The sequence below is a fragment of the Pelophylax lessonae genome (genome assembly GCF_965119305.1).
Source record: "Pelophylax lessonae genome assembly, chromosome: 3".
In the NCBI taxonomy this organism is placed as follows: domain Eukaryota; kingdom Metazoa; phylum Chordata; class Amphibia; order Anura; family Ranidae; genus Pelophylax; species Pelophylax lessonae.
In genome coordinates this window covers 618,759,996-618,784,714 of record NC_138770.1, presented here as the reverse complement: position 1 = coordinate 618,784,714, position 24,719 = coordinate 618,759,996, and the positions used below count along the sequence as shown (strand labels likewise).

The window sequence follows — 24,719 nt, the reverse complement described above, 5'->3', positions numbered from 1 at the left end:
CTCAGTGAGGAGAGTTCTGAGAGCTGATTGGTGGGAAGGGACACACCCTTTTCACACAGCACACAGGAACATAGCTGAGGCTGTCAGTCAGCTGGAGGTCCCTCCTCTGTCATAATTTTTCTCTTGGTGTCGGGAAAACTTGTCAGAAGTGCTTAACCTCCCTGGCGGTATGATTCTTTTGGATTTTAGGTGCTGAAAGCGGTACCATTATTTTAGGTGCTGAAAGCATGTAATTCTTGTGAATGAGCAGCCCAAACCAACTGTATACATCTATTATACATATTATATATATATATATATATGTATGTATACATATATTATATATATTATATATATATATATATATATATATATATATATATATATATATATATATATACGTATATATATATATATATATATATATATATATATATATATATATATATATATATAATGTATACAGTTGGTTTGGGCTGCTCATTCACAAGAATTACGTGTATATATATATATACGTGTATATATATATATATATATATATATATATATATATATATAATATGTGTGTGTGTGTGTGTATATATATATATATATATATATATATATATATATATGTATATGTGTATATATATACGTATATATATATATATATACTGTATATATATGTATATATATATATATATATATATACATATATTTACATAAAAAGTAAAGTAAAACTGCAGGAAAGGGCACTGGGGGGTAATGTAATGTGATTTTATTTTATTTTGAACGATATCAGTGTGTTTGGTGCATTTTACATTCGAATTTGCCGCCGGTTCCACCCCCCGGCGGACGTCACGTCGTCGGAGACGGAAGCCGGGGCTCGCAGACGATCGGGAGAGAGCTCCGCCGCCGCACACCGCTGGCAGTCTTCGCTGGATCCCGGAGAAAAGGTAAGTAAAACCTCCTCCAGCATCCAGCGATCTTCTTAGCGCTACCCCGAGTGTGACTCAGGGTTACCGCTTTTGGCACTAAAATCTTACCCCGAGTCACACTCGGGAATACCGCTAGGAAGGTTAATGCTGATAGCAGTAGAACAAAGCAGCAGATAGAAATTACACTTAGGGGTTGATTTATTGAAACTGGAGTGTGAAAAATCTGGTGTAGCTCTCCATAGAAACCGATCAGCTTCTAGTTTTTTTTGTCAAGCTGAAGTTAGAAGCTGATTGGCTACCATGCAGAACTGCTCCAGATTTTGCACTCTCCAGTTTTAGTAAATCCACCCCTTAGTGCTCTTAATTGAGACAAGTATACTCTAAAGAGGGGTATGGTTTGTTCATATTTCATGTCTCAGGTTTACAACCGGATTTTGCACACTCCAGATTTTTACAACCACTTTAATATGGAAGTAAATTATATTTTTTTTTTTGAAAAAATAAATATACATTATAAACGAATATAAGAATAAATATACATGTAATATAAAACAATTTAATATAAATGCAATATAAAAGAATCTAATCTACTAATTCTAACCAGAGTATTTCAGTATTTTATTTCCTAAGCTTTCTCTTTATTTGTTTGATTCAAGATTAGAAAGGAGCTCGGTTCACCATAAAAAGAAGAGAAAAAAAAAAGCATAATGTCTTGAGGCAAAATGAAGTGTATTTAAAATTTATATATTGTAGAATGCCTTTGTTTTGAACTTGAACACACTGCAAAACTTCACTATTTTCCATGCCATCTGACTCTCCCCTCATTTGTTTTTCTGCGTTCTGCTGATTACTATGCAACAATGCCTTCAACTTGTGGTTCCATTATTTAACTACATGCACAGTCATAGCTGACCCTTCCTGATCAATTGCCAATCCATACAGGTTTGACTGATAAAAGAGCCAATTAGATTTAAGTAAATTAAGGGACATCACCAATGTCAACCAGTTATTAAAAGATGGCTGTACTCTGTGCATACCAAACAGAAACACTCCAAGACCTATTAACAGGAAAATATACTAACCCCATTACAACCCTCTAACCCTCCCTGGAATAAAATGGAGATGTATTTAGTTTAATTTAGGGACTAGCATCAAAAACTTGTTTTTAAATGTGCTAATTATTTTTCACTGAAATGGGAAGTGCATACCCTACTACCACCAAATAAAATATTTGTATACATTGTTTTATGATTCGAGATGCTGGTATAGTATAAATATCATATTAATTCAAACAACCAGTTTTATACGAATTATTAATGGCATAATTATATAATGATATTGTGGTTCTTAACAGGAAAATGGTAGAACTGAGAGATGTGGGGAAATTTTAGATTTCTCTACCATTCAGTAATTTGCACCTGGGTACTGACCATCGACGTTAGCGTGATTCACATCTTTTCATGCATGACTTTATTCATTTTTTAATGTGTTATAAATAATCATGCATTTTCAGATGCTGTCATCAATAGGCCCTAAAACGTGCATTGATGCTTCAAAAGATGAACAATGCATTGCAAATCATCTGATTAATATGAACTAGCTATAATGGCTTACCATGTACATGCATTGTGCATCAATATGCGTGAGTTAAAACGCATAGATGTAAAAGGACTCTTAAAAATGTGTATATTCAAAAAAAATGCTGTGTGAGAACTCCTGAAAAGCTGACGGAGGGGGGCATTGGCATATCTGGCTTGGATCCCCCAATGTAGAAGTCCCTCTCTTCCCATGACCGTCTCCTTTCTCCACTGGCACCCTTAGGTGTCTCCTTCTCTGGCAGTTTGTTTTTTTTCCCCCCTGATATCCAGATTCCTTTCTTCCACTCCTTCTCCCCCCTTTTTGCATTTATACATGTCCCCAAGTGCAGTATCTGGACCAGAAGATTTTCCACCTTAATGACCAGACTTTATGACCGTGCCATATTTTGCAATTTGGCACTGCGTTATTTTAACGGACAATTGCACAGTCGTGCGATGCTGTACCCAAATACAATTGATGTCCTTTTTTTCCCACAAATAAAGCTTTCTTTTGGTGGTATTTGATTTTATTTTTTGCGCTATAAACAAAAAAAAAAAAACGACAATTCTGAAAAAAAAAAAAAAATAAATTTTCACATTCTGCTATATGACATTCCCCCCCCCCCCCAAAAATTTAAAAATCAAAGTTTTTTGACGTATTTTTATTTTTTTTTCTTCATTCAGATTTTATTTTGCCTGTTATCTCATTGATAGCATTGATGGCTAAGCTTTGTATACTTTTATGACATGCAAACTTGTTATCAAGTCAACTTTCTTACGTTTGGGTATTCTGATTGAAAATCTTTACATGCTGTAGTATCTCTTTTTGTTTCATGTACTCATAAAAATTCAATAAAATAAATAAATGTATATAAACCCACAATGAACTTCTGTTATTTGCATTGTTTTGATCTGTTTGTTATACAATCGAAAGTGTTTTTTTTAATGTAATGTGCAAAAAATAGCTGTTAGTCCTGCCAGAAATCTTGTGAGCTTATATCTTCTTATGCACTTTGCAGTTTTATCTCAAACAGTGTTATCAGCCCTGCCCGGTGTACCTCTGTGAACTACAGAACACTAGACATGTGCGGTTCCTTTCATTCCAAATTAAAATTCAGACAACATTTTTATCATTCCGAAATTCGGATGTATTTGAATTTCTGAATACAACAGTAACGCACGCATGTCAACATATCAAAAAAAAAAAACATAAACAAAATTCATTTGTTTCATTTGGATGTTTGAAGCATTCGAATGAAACAAATTATTGGAATTCATTCAATAATAGCTGATTGTTAAGGAGCGGGTTGGCCTCCTAGCCGCTGCATCCTTAATAACCATGATTCATCTGCTGAATTCAGCAGAATTCCTCCTAACAGCAGAATAAGGTTTTATAAAAAAAAAAGCAGTGTGGAGCCCCCGTCCCCAATTCATACCAGGTGCTTTGGGTTTAGTGTTAATTTTAAGGGGAACCCCATGCCAATTAACTTGAATTTTTTTAAAATTCATACAAACCCTTACTTGAGCATGCAGCCTGGCAGGCCAGGAAAGGGGGGGGGGGGGGCGAACGAGCACCCCCTCCTGAACCATAATAGGCCGCTTGCCCTCAACATGAGGAGGGTGCTTTTGGTTGCCCCCCAAAGCAACTTGTCCCCATGTTGATGGGGACAAGGGCCTCTTCCCGACAACCCTGGGCTGTGGTTGTCGGAGTCTGTGTGTGGGGGCCTTATAGGAATCTGGAAGCAGGCTCTATACATCATACAGACGCGCCACTTTACAGGCAGACTAAGGGGGCCCCCCAGGTACGATATTTAAAGGAATTTTTCATTTTTATTGTTTCACTTTAAGCATCATTAAAATCACTGCTCCTTTAAAAACTATTGTTTTTAAAAAGAAATTGCATTGATACATGTCCCACAGGGCAGTACCCAGGTCTGCAAGTACAGTTTTTATGGCAATAACTTGCATATAAGCCTTTAAAATAAGGACTTTTGGTTTTTCATGTTCGTGTCCTATAGACTTTAATAGAGTTTGCATGTTCACTAGAACTTTTTCCCTGTTTGAGATGTTCTGGTGTGAACCGAACAGAGGGGTGTTTGGCCCATCCCTAGTTTACAGTATATAAGGTTAGGTGGGTAAACACAAAAAAAGGTCCAGGCGCTAGTCCTTTACACAGATTCCTGCAAGGTCATGAACCCAAATGCTGTCATACTATGGCTGTGGTTAATTTTAATCAATTGCACCTAGGCTGCCAAATCCTTAACATGGGATGATGTTCAAAAACTTATGGTTCATCCTTCATGGTTCATCCTGAGACATTTTTTTGTCCATTTTCCACACAGCGATTTCCTTTATGTGCACCATAGAGCGCCATCCTTCTTTTTTATTATTGAAGGTTAGGTGGGTAGGATGTGAGAGCTGGAGACTTTTTATATAAACCTGAATATGTCCTTCAAGGTTTATACACTCCCTGGCCAAAAAAAAAGTTGCCACCTGGAATGAACTAAGCAACTAACTAAACTTAGCATGCAGTAACTATCCTATTGGATAGTTACTGCATGTGCCCAAAGAATGAGGTCAACTGAATAACAGAATATACTGAATGACCAGGTTATTCCATCAATGGATTTTTTCTTCCCTGATGGCGCGGGCATATTCCAAGATGACAATGCCAGGATTCATCTGACTCAAATTGTGAGTGGTTCAGGGAGCATGAGACATCATTTTCACACATGTATTGGCCACCACAGAATCCAGAACCTAACCCCATTGAAAATCTTTGGGATGTGCTGGAGAAGGCTTTGCACAGTGGTCCGACTCTGCCATCATCAATACAAGATCTTGGTGAAAAATGAATGGATGGAAATAAATCTTGCAGAAGCTTATCGAAACAATGCCACAGCGAAAGCCAACTAAATATTAGAGTGTGTGACCTTTTTTTTTTTTTTTTTTTTTTTTGGTGGCGACTTTTTTTTTGGCCAGGCAGTATATGTATGTATAATAAAAGAAGAATAATAACCGCGTTTCCCAAAAATATAGCAGCCAGCATTAATCACAATAAATGATAAAAAGTCTAAATATATATATATAAAAATGCAATAAATTGTGGACTATATTAAGCACTGCATTTTTATATATATAGTATATGTATGTATGTGCTTTAATTCTCTTTTCATTTATTTTGCAAGAAAAAAAGGAAGTATTTAGTGATCTAGTCAGATGGTCCAGAATTAAAGATCTTATTTTTTTTTCCGGTGATGATACAAAAGACAAAAAAATGACTGTATCTCGGTAAGATTGTTTTATTGGAAAAAAAATTCTTAGTACTGGCCGATTCACTTCTCCTTAATGTTGATTTGATCAGGTCTGAGCAGAAGATATGACTGAGCATTTGCATGGGTAAAACTTGGCGATAATATAAATTTAGCTAAGACGCCTGCTCACATTAATGCCGCACGCTCTTCCACTTGATTCCTCTAAAAGATGTTAATATACATCCAGGCCATTAAATAAAAGAAAGCATGAGCGGGAGCCAATTTAACTAATGATCTATACTATTAACTTATCACAAGGTCATCAAATAAAAACCGTCATTCAAACATTATTTAACTTTATTTGCAGCAATAAACAACAATGCAAACACTTTGGCCGTCTTTAGAATGGATTTTACCCACGCTTATCCTGCCTTTGATAAATTAACTGAACACTTCTCAATAATCGTGCCAGAATTCAACATAAAAACCACTGCAACAGTGCCAAAGGTAATAAAAATTCACAATTGCTATATAAACTATGCATTCGGTGGAAACAAAATTGGAAATAAATATGTTCACTTCATCGGAAAAAGCATTAAAGATTCATACAAACTGCCTTGTAATGTTTGAATGTTTAGATAGTTATCGGTAGGTGTAAAATATTCTCTGTTACTTTCATGGCTGTACGTCACTTGCGGTGAAGAGCATTAGAGGGGTACTCCAACTTCACCTGGCACTGGTGTCTCGAAGTGCTGAATTCTGTGTTCAGAATTCATTTGGTTTAGTTTAGTGAACTGGTAGATTTTGGTGCTGGTATCTTTCGGTGCAGAAAGTATCGTGTTTGGCGGCAAGAATTCTAATGCAGGAGAGTTGAGTGTGCAAGCAAGAGGTTTATTTGTTAATGTTGGGGTTACAAGGAGGGTTAGTGTTAGGGTAGCAGACTACAAGGATGGTGAGCATTAGCATTACATGCAGGTTTAGTGTTAGGGACAGGGGTCAGTGTGTTAGGGCTTGAGCTAGAGGTTGGGATAGTGTTCAGGTTAAAGGGACAATTAGTGTTTGGGGTACAGGAGGGTTAGTGTTAAGCATGCAGAAAGAGTTAGAGTTAGTGTTAGGGTTGTAGAGAGGGTTAGTCTAAGGCAGTGATGGCGAACCTTGGCACCCCAGATATTTAGGAACTTAATTTCCCATGATGTTCAACTACACTGCAGAGTGCATTAAGATCATGGGAAATGTAGTTCCAAAACATCTGGGGTTTGCCATCACTGGTCTAAGAGAGTGAGTAAATGTTGGGATTACACAGAGGGTTACTGTTGGGTTGACAGGGTAGGCATATAGTTAGGATTACAAGGAATATTAGTGTAAGGGATACAGGGAGAGTCAGTGAAAGGATTACAAAGAAGGCTAGTGTTAAGGTTAGTGCTTAGGATTCAGGGAGGTTTTGGGGCCTGTTTATATTGGAGAGAGGATGTCCCTATCGCTGTTATAGATGCAGGGATGGTTAGTGTTGCATATACTGTATATATAGATAGACATGCATTTTAATAATGGGCAACAGGGCCACAAAACAGGCTGCTGTGTGAAGTAACCATGAGCAGTATATTGCACTTGGTTATTCCACAGATTAAGGCCTGTATTTTGCAGGCCATTCATAAAATGCAGGTCATGCAGTGTCCTATGAAGTTGTGTCTGCGTAACGCAACAGAATTCCACAATTTAGTTTCATGACTCCAAAATGAACAGTTGTAAAGCACACCACTGTAATTTACTGTATAAACGTGCAGTATTTATTTTTTGTAATGGCCGCATCAACTTTCAGGTATGAATATGTGTAGCGATACCCACCTCCAGGAGGCATGGTAATAATGACAGGGTCACTGGTCACATAGCCTTGGTTATTAGAAGCATTCACAAAGACACTATAGCTGGAAAATGGAACCAGATCATCAATGGACGCCCACTTATTATTTCCTTGACTTTGATGCAATCTCCTCTTGGAACTGTTAATGTTGTAAATTTTGTCACCTGTTTAATGGAAGAAAAAAAAAATCAAATGACTTAAAACAACCATATGCACAAGCAGAATATTTAGAGATGCATGAAAATAGAGATACATTTAGGGCAAAGCAAGAGGTAACATTTAATGCTAGCCTCCTGAACCCTTTTAAACTTTTCTTCTCCATTCAGCAACCGGGAGTGAAGACATTGTCTAGAACTTCTAGGTAGATGATCATATTCCTCCTATGTGAAAGTACTGGTGCTTGCCGACTGGTGATTGATACGTCCAGTGCTGTCCTGTAAGGGTAGGGAGATAGTCCTCAGCCCCGTGTGTCTCCAGCTTTCTTCTCTCACTCCTTTTCATACTGAACAGAGTGGCGGTGGAGCAAATTAAAGCCAAGTATGTACTGCTGGGCAGGAGTTATTAAACCTAACCTGCATGGGCAAACCATGGGTTCACCCTAAGGGGTAAACTGAAGAGAGATATGATTTGTAAAGACCTTTTGTTTTAATAAGCCTATAGTGTAATTCTATAAATGTCTCAAATGGGCAAGAAAAAATAAATAAAATGGATCCCCATGCAAATAGCTAAATTCACAGTTGAAATACATATGCACTGACTTTTAAATCTGTGCAGCCAGTTTTCTGATCCAGGCACTTCCACCATAATGTAACAAGTAAGATAAATGCACTGTTTTAATTCCAGTTTCCGCTTTCTTGGTCCTTGGGCAGTGGATAGATATGGCCATGCAGTGATGCATACTGCCCAGGGCGGAGGAGACAGGGTGACAAGGGAAGACATGAAGCTGAACCAGCTAAAAGGGTTGTCACTTGACTGGCTATGCAGAGTGGCAGAAGTGGGAGGTATTTAGGTTGGCATACATGTATTGCAGCTGTGTAGTTAGCTGTCACCTTCCACTTTAAAGCCACTGTACTGCCAGAATTAAATTACAAAAAAAGTGCATAGAAGAGGCCTGACACTTACCTTTCATATTTCACTCACCATGGATTTTTTTTAGAGCTACTGTGGCTTTATATTCACAATCCAACATACTTCGGTGTATTATATGCCTGGGCTCCCACTGCGTTCTGCAGTTCAATGTGCCAGCCTGTACCTCAATATTGTGTCCTTTAGCGACATAGCGGCCAGCAGGAGGAACCAAAGAGCGAAGTAGGGGAACAAGCATGTCACACTCTGTTCTGCGCCACTTTCATGTATTTTTATGTATTGAACTGCATGAGGGTATAATTTTTCTCTAGTATGCTAAAATCTATTGGCAGATTTGGGTCACTACAACTAGTTTACTAATATGATTTTGGTATCTTCCTATGTTCTCCCTTCTGTTTAGTGCTAGCTAGTTTAATCTCTTCCATGTTCCCTAAGAATGTGTTAGTTATTTGCAGAGACAGGGTTCAGGAAAGTCATTGTCTTCTTACACTTTGAAAAGACTGGCAGAACATCCTCTGTACTGCAATTAGCTGAAGCAAAATTGCGTTGGATTAAACTTCTGTATCCCACTGAAGAGTTAAGCTGCCTGTAGATGGTGCTAAGTCAGCAAGTGACCATATTGTCCAGACAGATTGGGTCTAAGGAGGTATGTCAATGCATGAAGCAGCATTTGAAACCAAACACATGTATCCAGGTGCAATTCCAAAAATATATTATAACTCAAAAGATTTAACAGCAAAGCAGCAGTAAAGTGGAGGACCACAGATGCTGACAGTGTCTGTCTCGAGGGGTGGAATGTGGCCTGGCTGGTCTGCATCCAAACAGGGAGAATTCCAGGAAGGATAGTATGTCCCTACACTTTCCCTAATCCTCTGGAACCTTTCCCTGATGCAAAGCACTGTCCCTGACAGATTAGCGACCTGTGCCTACTGTAGCCACTTGCAAAATGTATGATTAACCAGGGAGGCAGGTCTTAAATAGACTCTACCTGACCCAAGATGGCCACCAGAGTCAAATGGGGTGCCAGCATCCAATCGGATAGCTGCTTCCCGGTGACTGAGGAAACTATAGAGGAACTAGGTTCCTCCTGGCCTCCTCCTCCACCTGCATGCTGTGAACAAGCACCACCTGCAGTGGAGAAAGTAGACTGCACCTGCCTACACACAATCCCAGAAATGTCAGATTCTGAAGATTCTTCAGTCAGCTGTATCTATGTCTTCAATACAGCAAAGATCAGCAACGCAGGTGGAAGGAGAGGTATGTAAGAATGCTTTTCTATGTAAGGGGAGCATTGTCTTTTATATTCATTCTGGTGATAGGGTTACTTTAAGAGATCTTTGTCAGACCTCCAAACCTCCAGAACACAAGGATCCAAACTTTCCTCGTTGCTCCTAGCACTCCTCATTGGCACAGGAAAACTATTCAGGAAGCACATGTTTAGTAGGGGTATGACCTAGGGGTACACATGGCTGAAACTGGAACTTTGGGTAGACGAGAAAACTGGAGCAGCAAGAATTAACCTACACAGACACAAGTGAAGCACAGCAAGTCCATGCAGAGTTAGGACTGCAAACCTGTTAGCTGATGTTTGGAAATTTGGTTATATCTTTAAAACCCGCAGAATGAATAAAACTTTTTTTATTGAACCGCCATCACATTTGAGGCAGTTTTGTCTGGAACGGTTGCTGTAAAGTTCCATTACTGAGCTCAGGCATTATGCAAATGAAGATTATCTCTTTTCTCTATTGGTGTTCATAATTCACGGATGCCAATAGAGATTTTGGGCTCTCTGGGGAAACTCTCAGCAAGGTAGCCAAGGCAGACTTAAAGGATGAAAATCCATAATCAAATATCTAGATTGATTGTGTCACTTGCACTTCTATTGATTTGAATTGGGCTGGCTGACCTGAGAGAATAATAGAAGTGTGACTAAAACTGATTTATGGGTATAAAATATGTCCTGTGTTGAATGGTAATCAAACTGTACGGTTTAACTCTTTCATGGGTGTCAATGACTCATAAATTAAATAGAGCAAATGAGAAAACGTGCTGCTCCTGTACAAAGCAAACCATCAGATTTTATCTTTGGGCTAAAAAGGAACTGGCTGACCCGGCACATATCGACATGTAAAAAAAAAAATACAATTCATATTTGAGTACAAAACTCTTGTTTGGCCACATCTCGAGTATACCATACAGTTCTGGTCAACAAATTCTCTGGAAGGATGTGCTGGGAGTCCAGGGAAGCCAACAAAGATAATAAGGGGGCTGGGTCTGCTATGGGAAGCAGCTGCTAAACTAAACTCCTTGGAGAATAGTCACATAAGTGAGGACATGATCGCAATATACAAATAACTGAAGTAATTCTTGCATGTAAGAGGGGCTTTGCAATTGGCTAGTAATGGCACCAACAGCACAAGTCCTTTGCCCGCTCCTGTCTTTGATAGAACACTGCCCTTCCTGCTGTGGCCAAACCTTCCGCCATGTTGTGCACCACTCTATTCCAGAGGCTTCCACTGGACATCCCCAGCCATTGACCTTTGAATTCCAAGGAAGTAATGTCAACAGATGAATAGGGTTGCTGCACTTTACTGATGGTACTCTGGAAATGGCATAAACAGTAATTTTACATTACATCCCAGAGTCACTTGACAATACATAGTCCTTTTTAGTGAATGGTCTGCAGCAGTCACATGTGAAAGCGTAAGCAGCCATCTCCCTCTAAAAGTCTCTTCTTCCACCCAAGGTCATTCTCACAGAAATGGGATCTCTGTAGTCACCTCCTTCATAGGTACACCTCTCCAAGGACCCTCACTCAGGAAACTCTTAGCTTGCTCTAAAAGGCCTTTTGCAACCTGCCCTAGCTCCCACCTGCATAAGGGTCAGGAAGTCTACCACCGTCTCTCCTGGGTGCAGGTTTATGTCTTCCCGATCTCCAGCCTTGTCCAAGGTCTCCACGTGCTGAATACACCTGTACTGTTGTGGGGTGTGTTGCTCCCATGCCCCAACTGGGGCTCATCCCAACCTGGCTTATAACTGGGCTTTTACTTACCCATGACATCACAGCAGGAGTGCTCTAATTAAAAGGGGCCTAGCACCTGATGACACTACCTTCTGTAATCAGACACTGTTCTTGAATAGAGCCAGCTTGTGGCAAACTAGCTCGCTGCACCGGTCTACAGGCATAAGGATAAAATTATAAAATCTTAGGCCTCTGAAGACAGGAGGCCACTCAATGAAGTTGAACAAGAAGCAGAGGGTTCTTTACTGTGGTGGTATGGATTTGAAACTCCCTTCCACTGTTGGTGTTAGCAGGGTTGTAGATAAATTTAAAAAATGTTTAGATGTGTTTCTTAGCAAATGCAACATACAGGGATATGGTAATGAATATGGTAGTGAAATAAATACATATGCATACACACACACACACACAGGTTGAACTGGATAGACCTGTGTAATAATAAACCTTATCGACTACAGTATGTAACTATATGAATCTATTTAACTATGTGGAGTAATTCTTTCTCCCCAGCATATTCTATAGTATAGAGTAGTTGTAAACCAGGAAAAATGTAACTATCTTGAATCAATAAAAGCTTCTTTCTTGTGCCTCAAACTAGTGATAATTTAATCGGCTGAAGATCTGACAAAGCCAAAACTGCTGGGTGTATTGTTCCCCATGGATCTCCATCTAGTGAACTAATCATGGGGTAATTTCAGGGCACTTGGCCAGTGTTTGCGCATAGATCACACCCCCTCTCTGGAATGTATACCTGACCAGCTACTGTATGCTCACCCACCACCTCCCCTCTGTCTAAGTTCCAGTGTTGACTGGTATTGGAGCTTAGACAGGGAGATGATGTCATACAACACTTCTCCCCAACCACCACCACCTCCACATAGCAGTGATTGGAAGATTAGGACCATACACTTTTACAAAACAGGTGTCGCATGCTCTCTCATGCATGGAACCTTGGCTTTGTTAGCGAGGGCAGGGAGGTAGCAAAGGGGCACGGCTCAATAAATATACATATTGTACATGGGAGGTCACTTTGCTTTGAATTGGCAAAGTGACAGTGTCTGTCCCATTAGCAGTTCATATCCATAACTTTTGCTCGACCTCCTATTCTCTCTCCTATTTAATCTCCCTTCTACTTGGGACCTTGTTCAAAAAGGGCAATTATATCATTATGCTGTGGTTGGTCATGCAACCACTATACAATACATGTAGTGCTACCCCCGAGCCAATGGAAATTGCCTGGATTCTTTTCCCAGTAGATTGCCTGCAGCCAGGCACATGTTCACAGTCACTTTTTGGCTCAATAACCAGTCTACAGTGTTTTTGTTTCTATTTAGGAACTGGGATAGAGTTGAGGGAATTGAGTGGGATACTCCAAAAAGAGAACTATATATTGGTGGAGGACAATAAACTCCTTTCTGTAAAGCTGAAGCAGAAGTCCTTGTAATAGCAAACTGTGGACTTGGCTTTGTAGTAGAAGCAGTTAAAAGCAACAAAAGCAGAGTCCCTTCACATAGAACTAGATAGACTAATCTCTTCAGGACACCAGCCAATGTCCCTTTTAAACAAACACACAGCTGACTCTCTAGAACAAGAGCGGTGGCAGCAACCCAAAATTCTCTAAGATCTTTCACAGCAGTCTGTACTTACAAATGTCCAAGGAAAGTTGGTTGCCTCCTTCCAACATCCATGCGAAACCTTTCTCTTGCAATACCAAACAAGAGCTTCACTTGACAGCCCCTCAGTCAGCTCTCTGTAGTTCCAGCATCCAGGCCACAGGGCAGCAAGCACTCCAGGCTTGACCCTCCCTCTGCAGGCAAAGACCCAGCAGCTCTATGTCTCAGAGCATTTATACAGACTCCCATCAGCCTTCAGGGCGACCCTCCCTGGGATTGGTCTGGGCTGTATAAATATTTATACTGCTATTTGCATTGCTCCACACCGATGTTCCAGAGGATTATACTGCTTTCTGGAAAACACAGGAAACAATGCAACCAGCAGCAGCTGAAACACTGAACACACCTAAATAATCCCACACAGCTGCACTGACAACTAAATGTAGCACTGCCCCCTTGAGAACTGCTGGATATTACACTTTTGGGTCCCCATGGGTTACCATTAGCAACACTGGTATTCACAATTTCACACTTTACTTCTTGGTTCAGTCAATGATCAGTCCAGGGATATGTAGTTGTTTTTGGAGTTTTATTTTAAATAGGGATGGGAGAAGGGAACAGTGGGATACTCCAAATTAACTATTCACAAGTTGTGAGGACTCCTATCTGATGATGCAGCCAGGCTGCTGATCCACCTTGCCTCTTAGGTAGATTTGGTTTTAAGTCTCTTGCGAGAAGACTTGTTGAACTGCATTTCTCTTTGGGACACTCTCCTCAATATCCCCTTTCTGGACTGCTGACACCCGTCCACTGACTATCCTACTTATGGGGTGGCCCCCCTCAGGTCAGGCCCCTTGACACAATCCCCTGTACTCACGATACTGTTTTTCTAGGGTCTCCTGGACCTCTGGGTTAGGCTCCGTTCCTCTGGCCCTCAGAACAACCTCCTAATGCCATGTGCCACTGCTACGGAGGTGGAGGCAGCCGCCACCCTCCCTCCGTGACTCTGCTCTCCAGCCGAAGACCCTGCAGCACATGTGCTCCTGGCTTTTATACAGTATTCCATAATGCACCTAGACAGCCAATCTCTGTCAATCATCAGGACTGTATCAAAGCCTGTGTACCCATTGGTCAGGTTTCCTCCCACTTTCCAACATGACTCCCTATTGGACCAGTATGAAACACTAGCTAGACCCAATGAATCACACACTGAGCACCCAGAGCAGACCTAACTCACAGATCCTGCTCTCTGGTAGGCAGAAAGCAATATATATTATATATTTGCCTGCAACTGCTCTGATAGGCAGACAGAACCAAAAACTATACTCTCTCACTAGCACCTACCTAGGAGGGTGCTACACTAAATTTACCTAACCACAAAAATACAGCCAGAACTAAATCTAACTAATCCTAGCACCTATCTAGGAGGGTACTACATGAGCGATCACTTATTAACTAATTTTTTTTAGGACTAGAGGTTTGCAAAAGTGGGAAGAGGATGAGCAAGTTCAGGAGAATGTATTCCTTTGTTGCTAGTTTTAATAATTTAAGTGGTAGAATAAGGTTTGGCTTCCACTGGCACAATCTCATTTTAAAGTAGGGCAGATCATAAGAAGAATATTAAGGCAACATAGACCATAGCCTGGGGTGCAAGGTGGCCAAGGGTTGCACAAAGTCACCCACAAATTAGGTGACCATACGCCAATTGCATTTGTACACCTAGAACCAAACTTCTAGCATAACTATTTCTTTCAGCCCCTCGGTCTCCTATCTAGGCATGCCATGAGTGGCTTTTAGATCCAAGCTAAAGAGGGGCTGTTCTTTTAAAAGCAAGTGCAGGATAGTTGAAAAACGTCTGTAACCCATGAGCACTATTTAGGTCCCTTTGCAAAACCACCTTATTCTTACCTTTCCCATAGACTCCGTTGCATTTGTCCAAAATGATGACATTTTGCTGAAAATACCCCAATTTTTTACAATATTTCAGTTAATTCAAAACATTTAAATTTTGCTCTTTCCTACTGAGGATATCTTAGTAACTCACAGACTTGGAACTGTTGTAGATCCTGTTACCTGACATTTGTTTCGAGAACTTGCTATAATCTCCATACCTTTACTCTTATTTGTTTAGAACCCATTTTTTTTTGGTAACAATGGCCTTAATTTAAATATACATTTACCTTTTTGGTGAATTTTTATGTTGCTCTCCTACAGGGTCCAGACAAATAAGTCTAATTTAATTCCATTAATATCTCCAGCCAATTAATTTCCTCTCCTTCCTTCACAACCTTTTCCCTTGTCAAGTCTTGCCATCCCTTCCAGTTTACCTGCTGCACAAATTAGCTAACAACATCGTACAGATGAAAGAATATGCCTTCCTCCCCAACCCCCCACCCTGTCGGTTTTCCCACCGCTAAAATATGCACAGAGTCCGTTCTTTATAACCATCAGGAGATAAATGACTGGTTTTCCTTACTGAAGAATATATAATGGTTAAAAAGTCACTTTTTTCTCCCAGCTCTACATAAATCACAGAACTAGTCAATATTTAATAATGCTTGCCTTAGACCGGAGTCCCTTGATCACCCCTGTCATGTGTAATAGCTCCCTCTTCGATGTCTTTGACATAAAAGCTTGGCTTTACTGCAGTACTAACATGTAGAGGGTCATTACAGATCGACATTTACCTTAATCTGTGACTGCCAACCATGAACCGATAAATTCCAGCAGATTCCGCTGGGACAAATCAGTAAAGTTCTCAGCGGAGAGAAATCAAAGAAAATTCTGCGGAGAACAGAATACATTTTCTGCGAGGGCTGCTTGGCAAATGGGTCCTGACTTTTTGAAAGTTCTTTTGCTGCACAGACTGGCAACATTTAGTGTTACGTTGACAGTCTGACAGACAGATCGACAGTCGGTGCTGACACATCGGAGGAGGTGATGTGGAAACATTGCCACGTTAAAAGGGAACTCCTGAAAAAATGAAGACCCCATTTGAGGCAAGCAGTAAAGTAATAACCCAACCTTTCTATGCTTCTACGTTAAATATGGTTAGAAAACATTGCTGCATTCTTATGATATTACTGTCTTTCAGACCCTGTGATGTCACCGTAGGATCTGATTTGATTCCACATTTGTGATCACCAGGGGGAGAATTCAGCAGGATAGCCTACACATGATCCAGCGGATGTAGGCGCACCCTGCTATGAAGCAGTGTAAGAACCCTTTGCCAGGAGATGAGTGTGGATGGGGATCACAGAGGCTGATTGGATGTTGATAGAGGAGCACAGAACTCCCCTATCATCCCTGCATCATACCGCAAGGCAGGCATACTGTAAACCAGCATTAAACCTAAAAAAAGAAAATCTATTGCAGCTTATCAATTCTTACTGTACATGTGGTGGTTGCATTGGTGTTATTTTTTTAGACTCGATTTCCTTTCTTTTTCACCTGTTGATACAGCCAGCAAGTCTATTACTTTTAAATTTACTTTAACAGACCAAGCTGTCCAACAATATGGCAATCAGAGGGTTTAGACAAACCATTAAACACCGTCAGAGGTGCTTACAATGGTCAGCTTTTTTTTATTAATTATGTAAAACCTTTATCCCAAAAGGAAAAAAAAAAACTGTTGCTGTGTTGCCTTATGAGGAGTTTAGGTGTAATCTCCATTAGTGTGTTGCCTGATGAGGAGTTATGTATAAATCTGCATTAGTAATTATAAATAGATGGATGTAAAAATAAATGTACAAAGTTTTGATTTCGAACACATATTTGATATATGATTGTAGATTTCTGACCAGCAGTAGTAATCAATGGTTAACAAGTCCTTTTTCAATGCATGTCTGAGCTACCAGAGAGGGGTCTGCTATTTACACATACTGATATGCAAAATAGTACCAAATATAATTAAGTTCCTGTTAGCCAGACATCCTGGGGCCAAGGCAATAGTGTTAATAGACCATTTCATGTCCTTCCTTAAATTCGGCCTCCATATCAAAGGCACTCATTAAGATATGCAATGAAGATGGACCATCTGTTGAGGGTGGGACAATTTGCCCCGGATATGACCTTGCATATCTAAAATTTCAATTTCAGAGCAAATCAACATGTATAATTGTTATATTGTATAACAGGGTAGGATAGCTGAACCAATCAGAATAGCCCTATACAAGTCTATGGGATAGAGGTGTATATTATTTCCAAGGTGAGCAGAGAAGAGTGAGGAGCCATGGACCTACAACTAAATAACTCTAAATCTACTTGCAGCCACATTCTAAGACTAACCTATCTGAAGCCGCCCCGGTCCAGTCCCACGCTGAGCTGTCAGCGGTGGCTTCTCTGTGTGGGAGTGTGCAGAAGAGGCAGCCGACAATGGAAGCCCCACAGTACCTCTATGGGTGACGTCACTTCCCAGGAATTTCCCAGCCGTTGTCGGCTGTCTCCTGCACTCAGCATCCGCCACTGGAGACTGGATCAGCTTCAGAAAAGGTATTTATAGTTATTTTTGCTTTACATGGTTAGATAGGTCATTCTGAGAATGTGGCTACTAGTACATTTAGAATAGTTAGTGTTAGGCTGAACTTACACTTTAATTTGTTATTCAAATTCATTGAAATGTGCTAGTCTATTACTACCCTCCCAGCAGATTGACCATGCTGCTGTCCAAGGGTGTCTCCATTGCTCCTCCAGTGAAGTGAAAACACCCTAAGACATGAGTGCATCCATCACATTTATGAATTGGTAAGCTGCAATATAACACATTTTTGTTTTGGGGTTTACTACTGCATTAAATGAAGTGGCTCCCTGTATCATCCCCTTGTGATACCATGGCCATTATGACGATGCTAGACCAGGGGTCTCCAAACTTTCTAAATAAGGAGACAAGGGCCACATAAAGGCAAGCAAAGGGCCACAGTTAAAAGACCACCACACTAGACTAACAGTGGTGTTTGTCCGTGATGTGCTGGCTACTGAGAACGGGGATAGATGAAGCTGGACATCATCCAGCAGCCATAGGCTGAACAGCAGGACTGCACTCCATGTGTGAAGCACAGGAACAAAAAAAGAAGAATAAAGGGCCGCATTTTACTAAAGGTATTAAAGCACAGCTTCAAATAAACAAAGAGACTTAAGCTGGGTTTTAGATCAGTGGTGGTCATTTGAGTAAATACAGAAGGCATCAGGTGCGGCCTCCAATATGTCTGAATTACACTAAATCCCAAACAGGGGTGGCTTTGTTACAGTCTGGGCCAACAGGAAGAGGGTTATATGATGCTGGCCATCATTCAGCCTTGGAGACAAAAAGTGCTGGACCTTGAAGCAGTCTGTAAGGAACAGCACCAGGGTTAAGGTGAGTATTGCAGAGAAAGGTGCATTTTTATTTTAATTTTAAAGGTGCAAGGTAGAGTATTACCCCAAAAAATAACCACTTCAGCTGCTGCAGTTAAGAATATACTTCTCTTCTCTTCCTCTTCTTCTATTTGTAAAGATTTATAATTTTCCTTGTCTTGTTTTTGCATAATAATTAGTGCATTTTGGTATTAGAGGTAGTTAATAAATTAGTAAAAAAATGACCAAAGGGGTAGCAAATAGCAATTCTAGTCTTACACTAGGAACTGTATATGCTTGTGGTAATGTGTCTTAACATTTTTAACATTGCCAATTTGGATTTGGAAAAAATACACCAAATAATATGCAAAAAAGATGGAAAGGAGTCAGAATTATGTCATCTATTTTTTATTTACCTTTTATACAGTGGTTAGTCACCATTGTCCTCAGCTGACCCGTTGACATTCACATGAATGCATTTGTGTACCTTCAAACATACATAAATTATGAATGGGCCTGACAAACAATTCAGCTGCTCTCCTCAGGCAGGGAACTCCAACATGGGTACATAAAAGAAAAGAAAAAGGAGGCGCAAACACCTAGTGCATTACCCGTGGTCACCATAAAAATTGTTTTAATAAAATGCCAAAAACATACTCACTGACAAGAAGAATAATAAAATCGCATTTCAAGAATCCACCACACATGGAATGGAACATGTCCCTATAGATAGGACCGCTAACGTGTTTTGGGAGTCAAGCTCCCTTCATCAGAGCTTGAAGGGAGCTTGACTCCCGAAACGCGTTAGCGGTCCTATCTATAGGGACATGTTCCATTCCATGTATGGTGGATTCTTGAAATGCGATTTTATTATTCTTCTTGTTTGTGAGTATGTTTTTGGCATTTTACTAAAACATTTTTTATGGTGACCACGGGTAATGCACTAGGTGTTTGCGCCTCCTTATTCTTTTCTTTTATGAATGGGCCTGAAGATAAAGGGCAGGAAAGAAGGGCACTGTGACTATGGTGAGAGGACCGGGAGAGGAGGAGTCTGTCAGGGGGAGTTCGAGAAGTGTGACTGGCTGGGGCATGGTAGGGTAGGAGTGGTTGACAAGGGATGAAGTGGCCAGGGAGAATGACAGCTGATAGTTGCAAGCAATGTGATCAGCAAACCTGCAAACTTTTTATTTGCATGGTATGCTTATACAGGAGAAAGCGTCAATTTGTTATCAGGGCAGTGTAGCTTAACTAACAAGCTGGGGGCTTTCTCCACAGTTATACAGGAGCGTTGACTACAACAACCACATGCCGAGCACTGGCAGGACAAATGCCACCCACAGACCACAAGCTGGGCACCAGGGCTTCAAAGCAGAACTTCATTCTTTCAATCAGCATTGACAATTTTGTAATTCTTATGCTGCTAGCATTAGTAAAAAGACATAAAAATATAATATATTTACCTGTTTTAAACTTCTTTTTACATTTCTTCAGTTACTCCCTGGTTTCCATGCCTAGGCAAATGATGTCATACATCCCAGGAGCTAAGCACACCCTCCTGCCTGAGCTAAGGACAGGTGGATTCCGAGAAGTAAATTCTACATGAATCTTCTGCCCTTATTTAAGATGGTTATCAGCAAAAAAAAAAACATGGATACATGGATGGATGGGTGAGTTTGCTTTGAATAATAACAATGTGTTTTTGGTTTATGGTGCTCGGATGCAGTGTAGATCCACTTTAGTTGTAATAGTTAAAATATTTAAATTTTTCTGTGCAGATTATGTTTGGTGTTGGCCATGCCTCAATGTTATACGGTTGCAAAGAGAGGACAGAGCCTCGGTAGAAATGGTATTTTAGTCTCGTCTGGGAGATCATCCCTAAAATCTGTCCCAGCATGCTTGGTGGAAGGAGGCTCAAAGAGGGGAACTTAGGACAGAGCTGATGTTGTGCTTATAGAACAAATGTGCTTGGTCACCATCTCATCAACATTCATATAATAAGATGGGAATTGTTTTCTGTTTTGAGATTCCCACTTTCAAGACAAGAAGTGAGGGACATTCTCTCTGATAGGACCCAGAATCCTCACCCAACCCCCCAAAAAAAATCCCTCCTGGCAGGGGTTCTAAGTATTCCCTACTCTATCCAAAATAAACACAAAATGGGTTGATTTACTAACGGCAAAAAGACTGTGCACTTTGCAAAGTGCAGTTGCACTCTACAAGAGCAGATGCTCCAGAGCTTAGTAAATGAGCAGAAAAATGCTGACTTCCATCATCCAAGCATGTGCTAGCAAAAATGCTGTTTTTTAAATTTTCCTTGCATGTGATTGGGTATTTTTCACAAAGTGAAGCGTCACCTCATTTACTAAGCTCTGGAGCAACTGCGCTTGCAGAGTGCTACTGCATTTTGCAAAGTGCACAGTCTATTTGCCTTTAGTAAATCCACACGAAAGTCTTCTCTATGCAAACTTTAAAGTTGAACTCCATCCTTGCCTTCAGTCTTGCGCATGCTATTTCCCTGTATTAACCATTTCCCGCCCGCCCTATAGGCGTTTGAGGTCAGGAAAGTGGTTGCATTATCCTGGCCGGACATCATATGATGGCGGCAGGATAATGCGCTCTTATCAGAGCGGCGATCGGTGATGCGGCTTGTCAGTCTGACTCCCCGCATCTCCGATCTCAGTAAAGATCACGGCTGGCCACATAGTAAACAGGAAGTGCCGTTGATCGGCATTCCTCAGTACGTGCCTGACAGGCACGAGTAAAGGAGCGCCGATCTGCGGCTCTCCTGACAGGGGGGGGGGGGGTCTGCACTGGTAATCAGATCATTGATTACCAGTGCAGACCCTCGGGGGGGGGGTGGCCCTAGAACCACCAGCGATGCCCACCCATGACCCCAGGGATGCCCACCCATGACCCCAGGGATGCCCACTATGGCCACCAGGGATGGCAATCAGGGCTCAGGGAGCCCCCCAGTGCCCTTCCCATCAGTGCTGCCCGCCAGTGCCCTCACCATCAGTGCTGCCCACCAGTGCCCATCATTGCCATCTGTCAGTGCCGCCCACCAGTGCCCATTATTGCCCACCAGTGCTGCCTATCAGAGCCCATTAGTGCCCATCAGTGCCGCCCGTCAGTGCCGCCTATCAGTGCCAACCAGTGCCCACCAGTGCCGCCTATCAGTGCCCATTAGTGCCCATCAGTGCTGCCTATCAGTGCCCATCAATGCCGCCTATCAGTGCCCAGCAGTGCCACCTATCAGTGCCCACCAATGCTGCATATCAGTGCTACCTATCAGTGCCGCCTATCAGTGCCGCCTATCAGTGCCGCCTATCAGTGCCACCCATCAGTGCCACCCCATCAGTGCCACTCCGTCAGTGCAGTCTCATCAGTGCTCATCAGTGCAGGAAAAAACATATTTATTTACAAAATTGTATAACATAAACAAAAAAAACTTTTTTTTTTCAAACTTTTCGGTCTTTTTTTAAATTTGTTTAGCAAAAAAAAAAAAAAAACCTTGCGGTGATCAAATACCACCAAAAGAAAACTCTATTTGTGGAGGGAAAATGACATAAATTTGGTTTAGGTACAGTGTTGCATGACCGCGCAACTGTCATTCAGAATGCAACAGCGCTAAAAGGTGAAAATTGGCCTGGGCAGGAAGGGGGTCTAACTGCCCTGTCTTGAAATGGTTAAAATCGCTTTCTCTGATTTCACTGCTTATTGTGAGCTTCTCACAGTGTATAATAGAAGCTGCAGCAAGTCAGAGAGAACCCTCCTCATTTCCTTGCTGGAATTGCAGTTTGTATGGCTGAATTTGCACCGCAATCGCAGTATGCACGCACAGGACCCTTTTTTTGGGCCGCAGCAGAATCGGATCGCATGGTGGTTCACACCAGTGCGATCCAATTCCTGTGCGAACTGTCAGATCGCACTGCAATATGCGATCTGATCTGGGGGTGTCGTTAACTTTGAATTGACACCCCCAGCATATCGCATATGGCAGTGTGAACTGCCTGTGCTGTGGATGCGATACGGGAACACGCAGTATATTTGCAGTGTTACCGCATCACAATAGTGTGAACAGGCACTTAAAAAGGAAATGAATGCAACCATAACATCTAATGATTAGTGAATTACAATATAATAAATTTTTTGTAATACCGCTTTTAGCTTGAAGTTCTGTTTTTAACGTGGTTAATATTATTTTAGTAGAATCCATCCTGTTGTGTGATGGACATGCCTGTTTTGCCACTTGTCCAGCAAAAATAAAAAAATAGAAATCGAAAAATACAATTTTTTTTTCTTTTTTTGCTAAATCGATTGTCGCGCTACACCTCATAATCTTACAAGTGCTTCACAGCAGCTCACATCAAAGTCTTCATTGCATAAGAAAGGGGACATGGCAAGCTTTGAAAGGGGTCAATAGAGACTGCCTATCATAAATTCAACTCTTTGGCACATATGCTTCGAAAAATGGTACACAAAACGGGCCTTTTCATGGCATCCTTTGGGGACTGGAGCACAGACTGAGCACAGGCTTCCTTGGTTTAAGACAGAAGGAGAGGAAAAAAAATATATAAAAGTAGGACAAACGGTTTTATGGTAAAAGGTGAAATGTTACGCTTGGCTCTTGGGGATGTAAATTTACTTTTTGGGTTTGTGTTACAGTAGAGATATTGTTTAGAAAATGTCACTTTCAATAAATGTGTATTTGTGTGTTGATGGCAGTGAGAATACGTTCCACCAGTGTAATGGGATAAACCAAAATGAATATAAGAAATGTCCTATTCTCAGATGTAGCCCCCCCCCCCCTCCTCCTAAATAGGCTGCTAGGATGTTAGGCAAATTTAGTTCTGTTTGGTTCTTCTGTAATTATTAGAGCAGCTGTTGATTTTTTTGGCTGTTCTGGATTTCACAGGCTGCAGTATTGATTGCTCTCCTCTGCCTTCTGGAGACTTCAAGAACATGGGAGGTTGAGCAAGGTAAACGGGCAGCATGAATATTAAATGTGCTCTAGCCAATCCTTGGGGGGTATGCCCAGTAGGTGGCTGGAGAACACATAAATAGTCTGAGGCCTTGAGCAAGCATGTTGGAGTCCTGGGTCCAATCCTATAGGAGAAGTTCCCAACCTGAGGGGCTCTGTTCCACTGGGCAGAAAGCTGGAGTTTGCTGCATGCCTACTTCTAAGATCCCTTTTTTTCTTTGGAGCTAATCAAGGGAACCCTTACCTAAGGACCTGGTCTGGAGAGCTCACTAAAGAGTGTCTGGTGGATACTGTATCCAGTGATCCTGTGGCATTCAGGGTCCTAGTGACTGTGTTATGTTTCCTCTGGGTATCAGAGCCAGTGGTAGTCCTGACTGGGGTGGCCTCTAAAAGAGAACTCAGTCTGCTTCTTGTTCCTGTGGGAGGCTTAGCAAAGTGGAGTGCCCTCCTGCGACTATTCAGTCAATCATGGGTATCCCATATCTCCATACACCCCATCCAAGTTCTTCTGCAAAAAAAAAAAAAAAAAATCCAAAAAAGATATCCCCTAGACTAATTACTTAACCAACAGGGAATTTTCTGTTGCTGTGCCTGGCTATCTCTGCACTAGTTTTGGCAAACCGGTTAAATTACAGTGGTTCCTTCGGGGGTAGCACTACATATAATACAATAGGGGAAGCCTAAACCCAATCAAGTTTGTGCTGTATGTGCCTCCATTTCAGGTTTTCTTTCTCTTCCTGTATAGTTCCCAATATGGACACCATGGCATGGCAAAAAGTGGGATAGAATCTCTCCAGCAAGGCCTCAAACCTCAATATATATTTTTGGATTGCTAATCACTTTCTGTCCAAGTGACAACAGTCACCAGGACACACAGAAAGGATAATTCTACCAGGTAAAGAAAAAAACGATTGGTTGGAGTAAATTGGGATAAAAACGTATACACTACTAGGAGGTGGCGAAACAGGGTGAGCTGAGCTCCTGAGTCACTCTGCTGGGAGGAAGAGCAGGATGAGGTGAGCTGCTGAGAAACTGCTGGGAGAGGAAACAGGGTGAGCTGAGCTCCTAATCACTCTGCTGGGAGGAAGAGCAGGATGA

The 24,719-nt window shown here is 41.2% G+C and overlaps 1 protein-coding gene across 1 annotated transcript in view; it reads right to left on the bottom strand.

The window, feature by feature from the left end:
• USH2A (usherin) overlaps window positions 1-24,719 on the bottom strand; it is a gene marked incomplete at its 5' end in the record, with an annotated part of 1,334,617 nt that overhangs the window by 577,338 nt on the left and 732,560 nt on the right. The window contains one exon of the mRNA XM_082250984.1: window positions 7,573-7,752. Within this exon, the coding sequence (XP_082107110.1) occupies window positions 7,573-7,752 (180 nt within the window). The remainder of the gene's footprint in view (window positions 1-7,572; window positions 7,753-24,719) is intronic.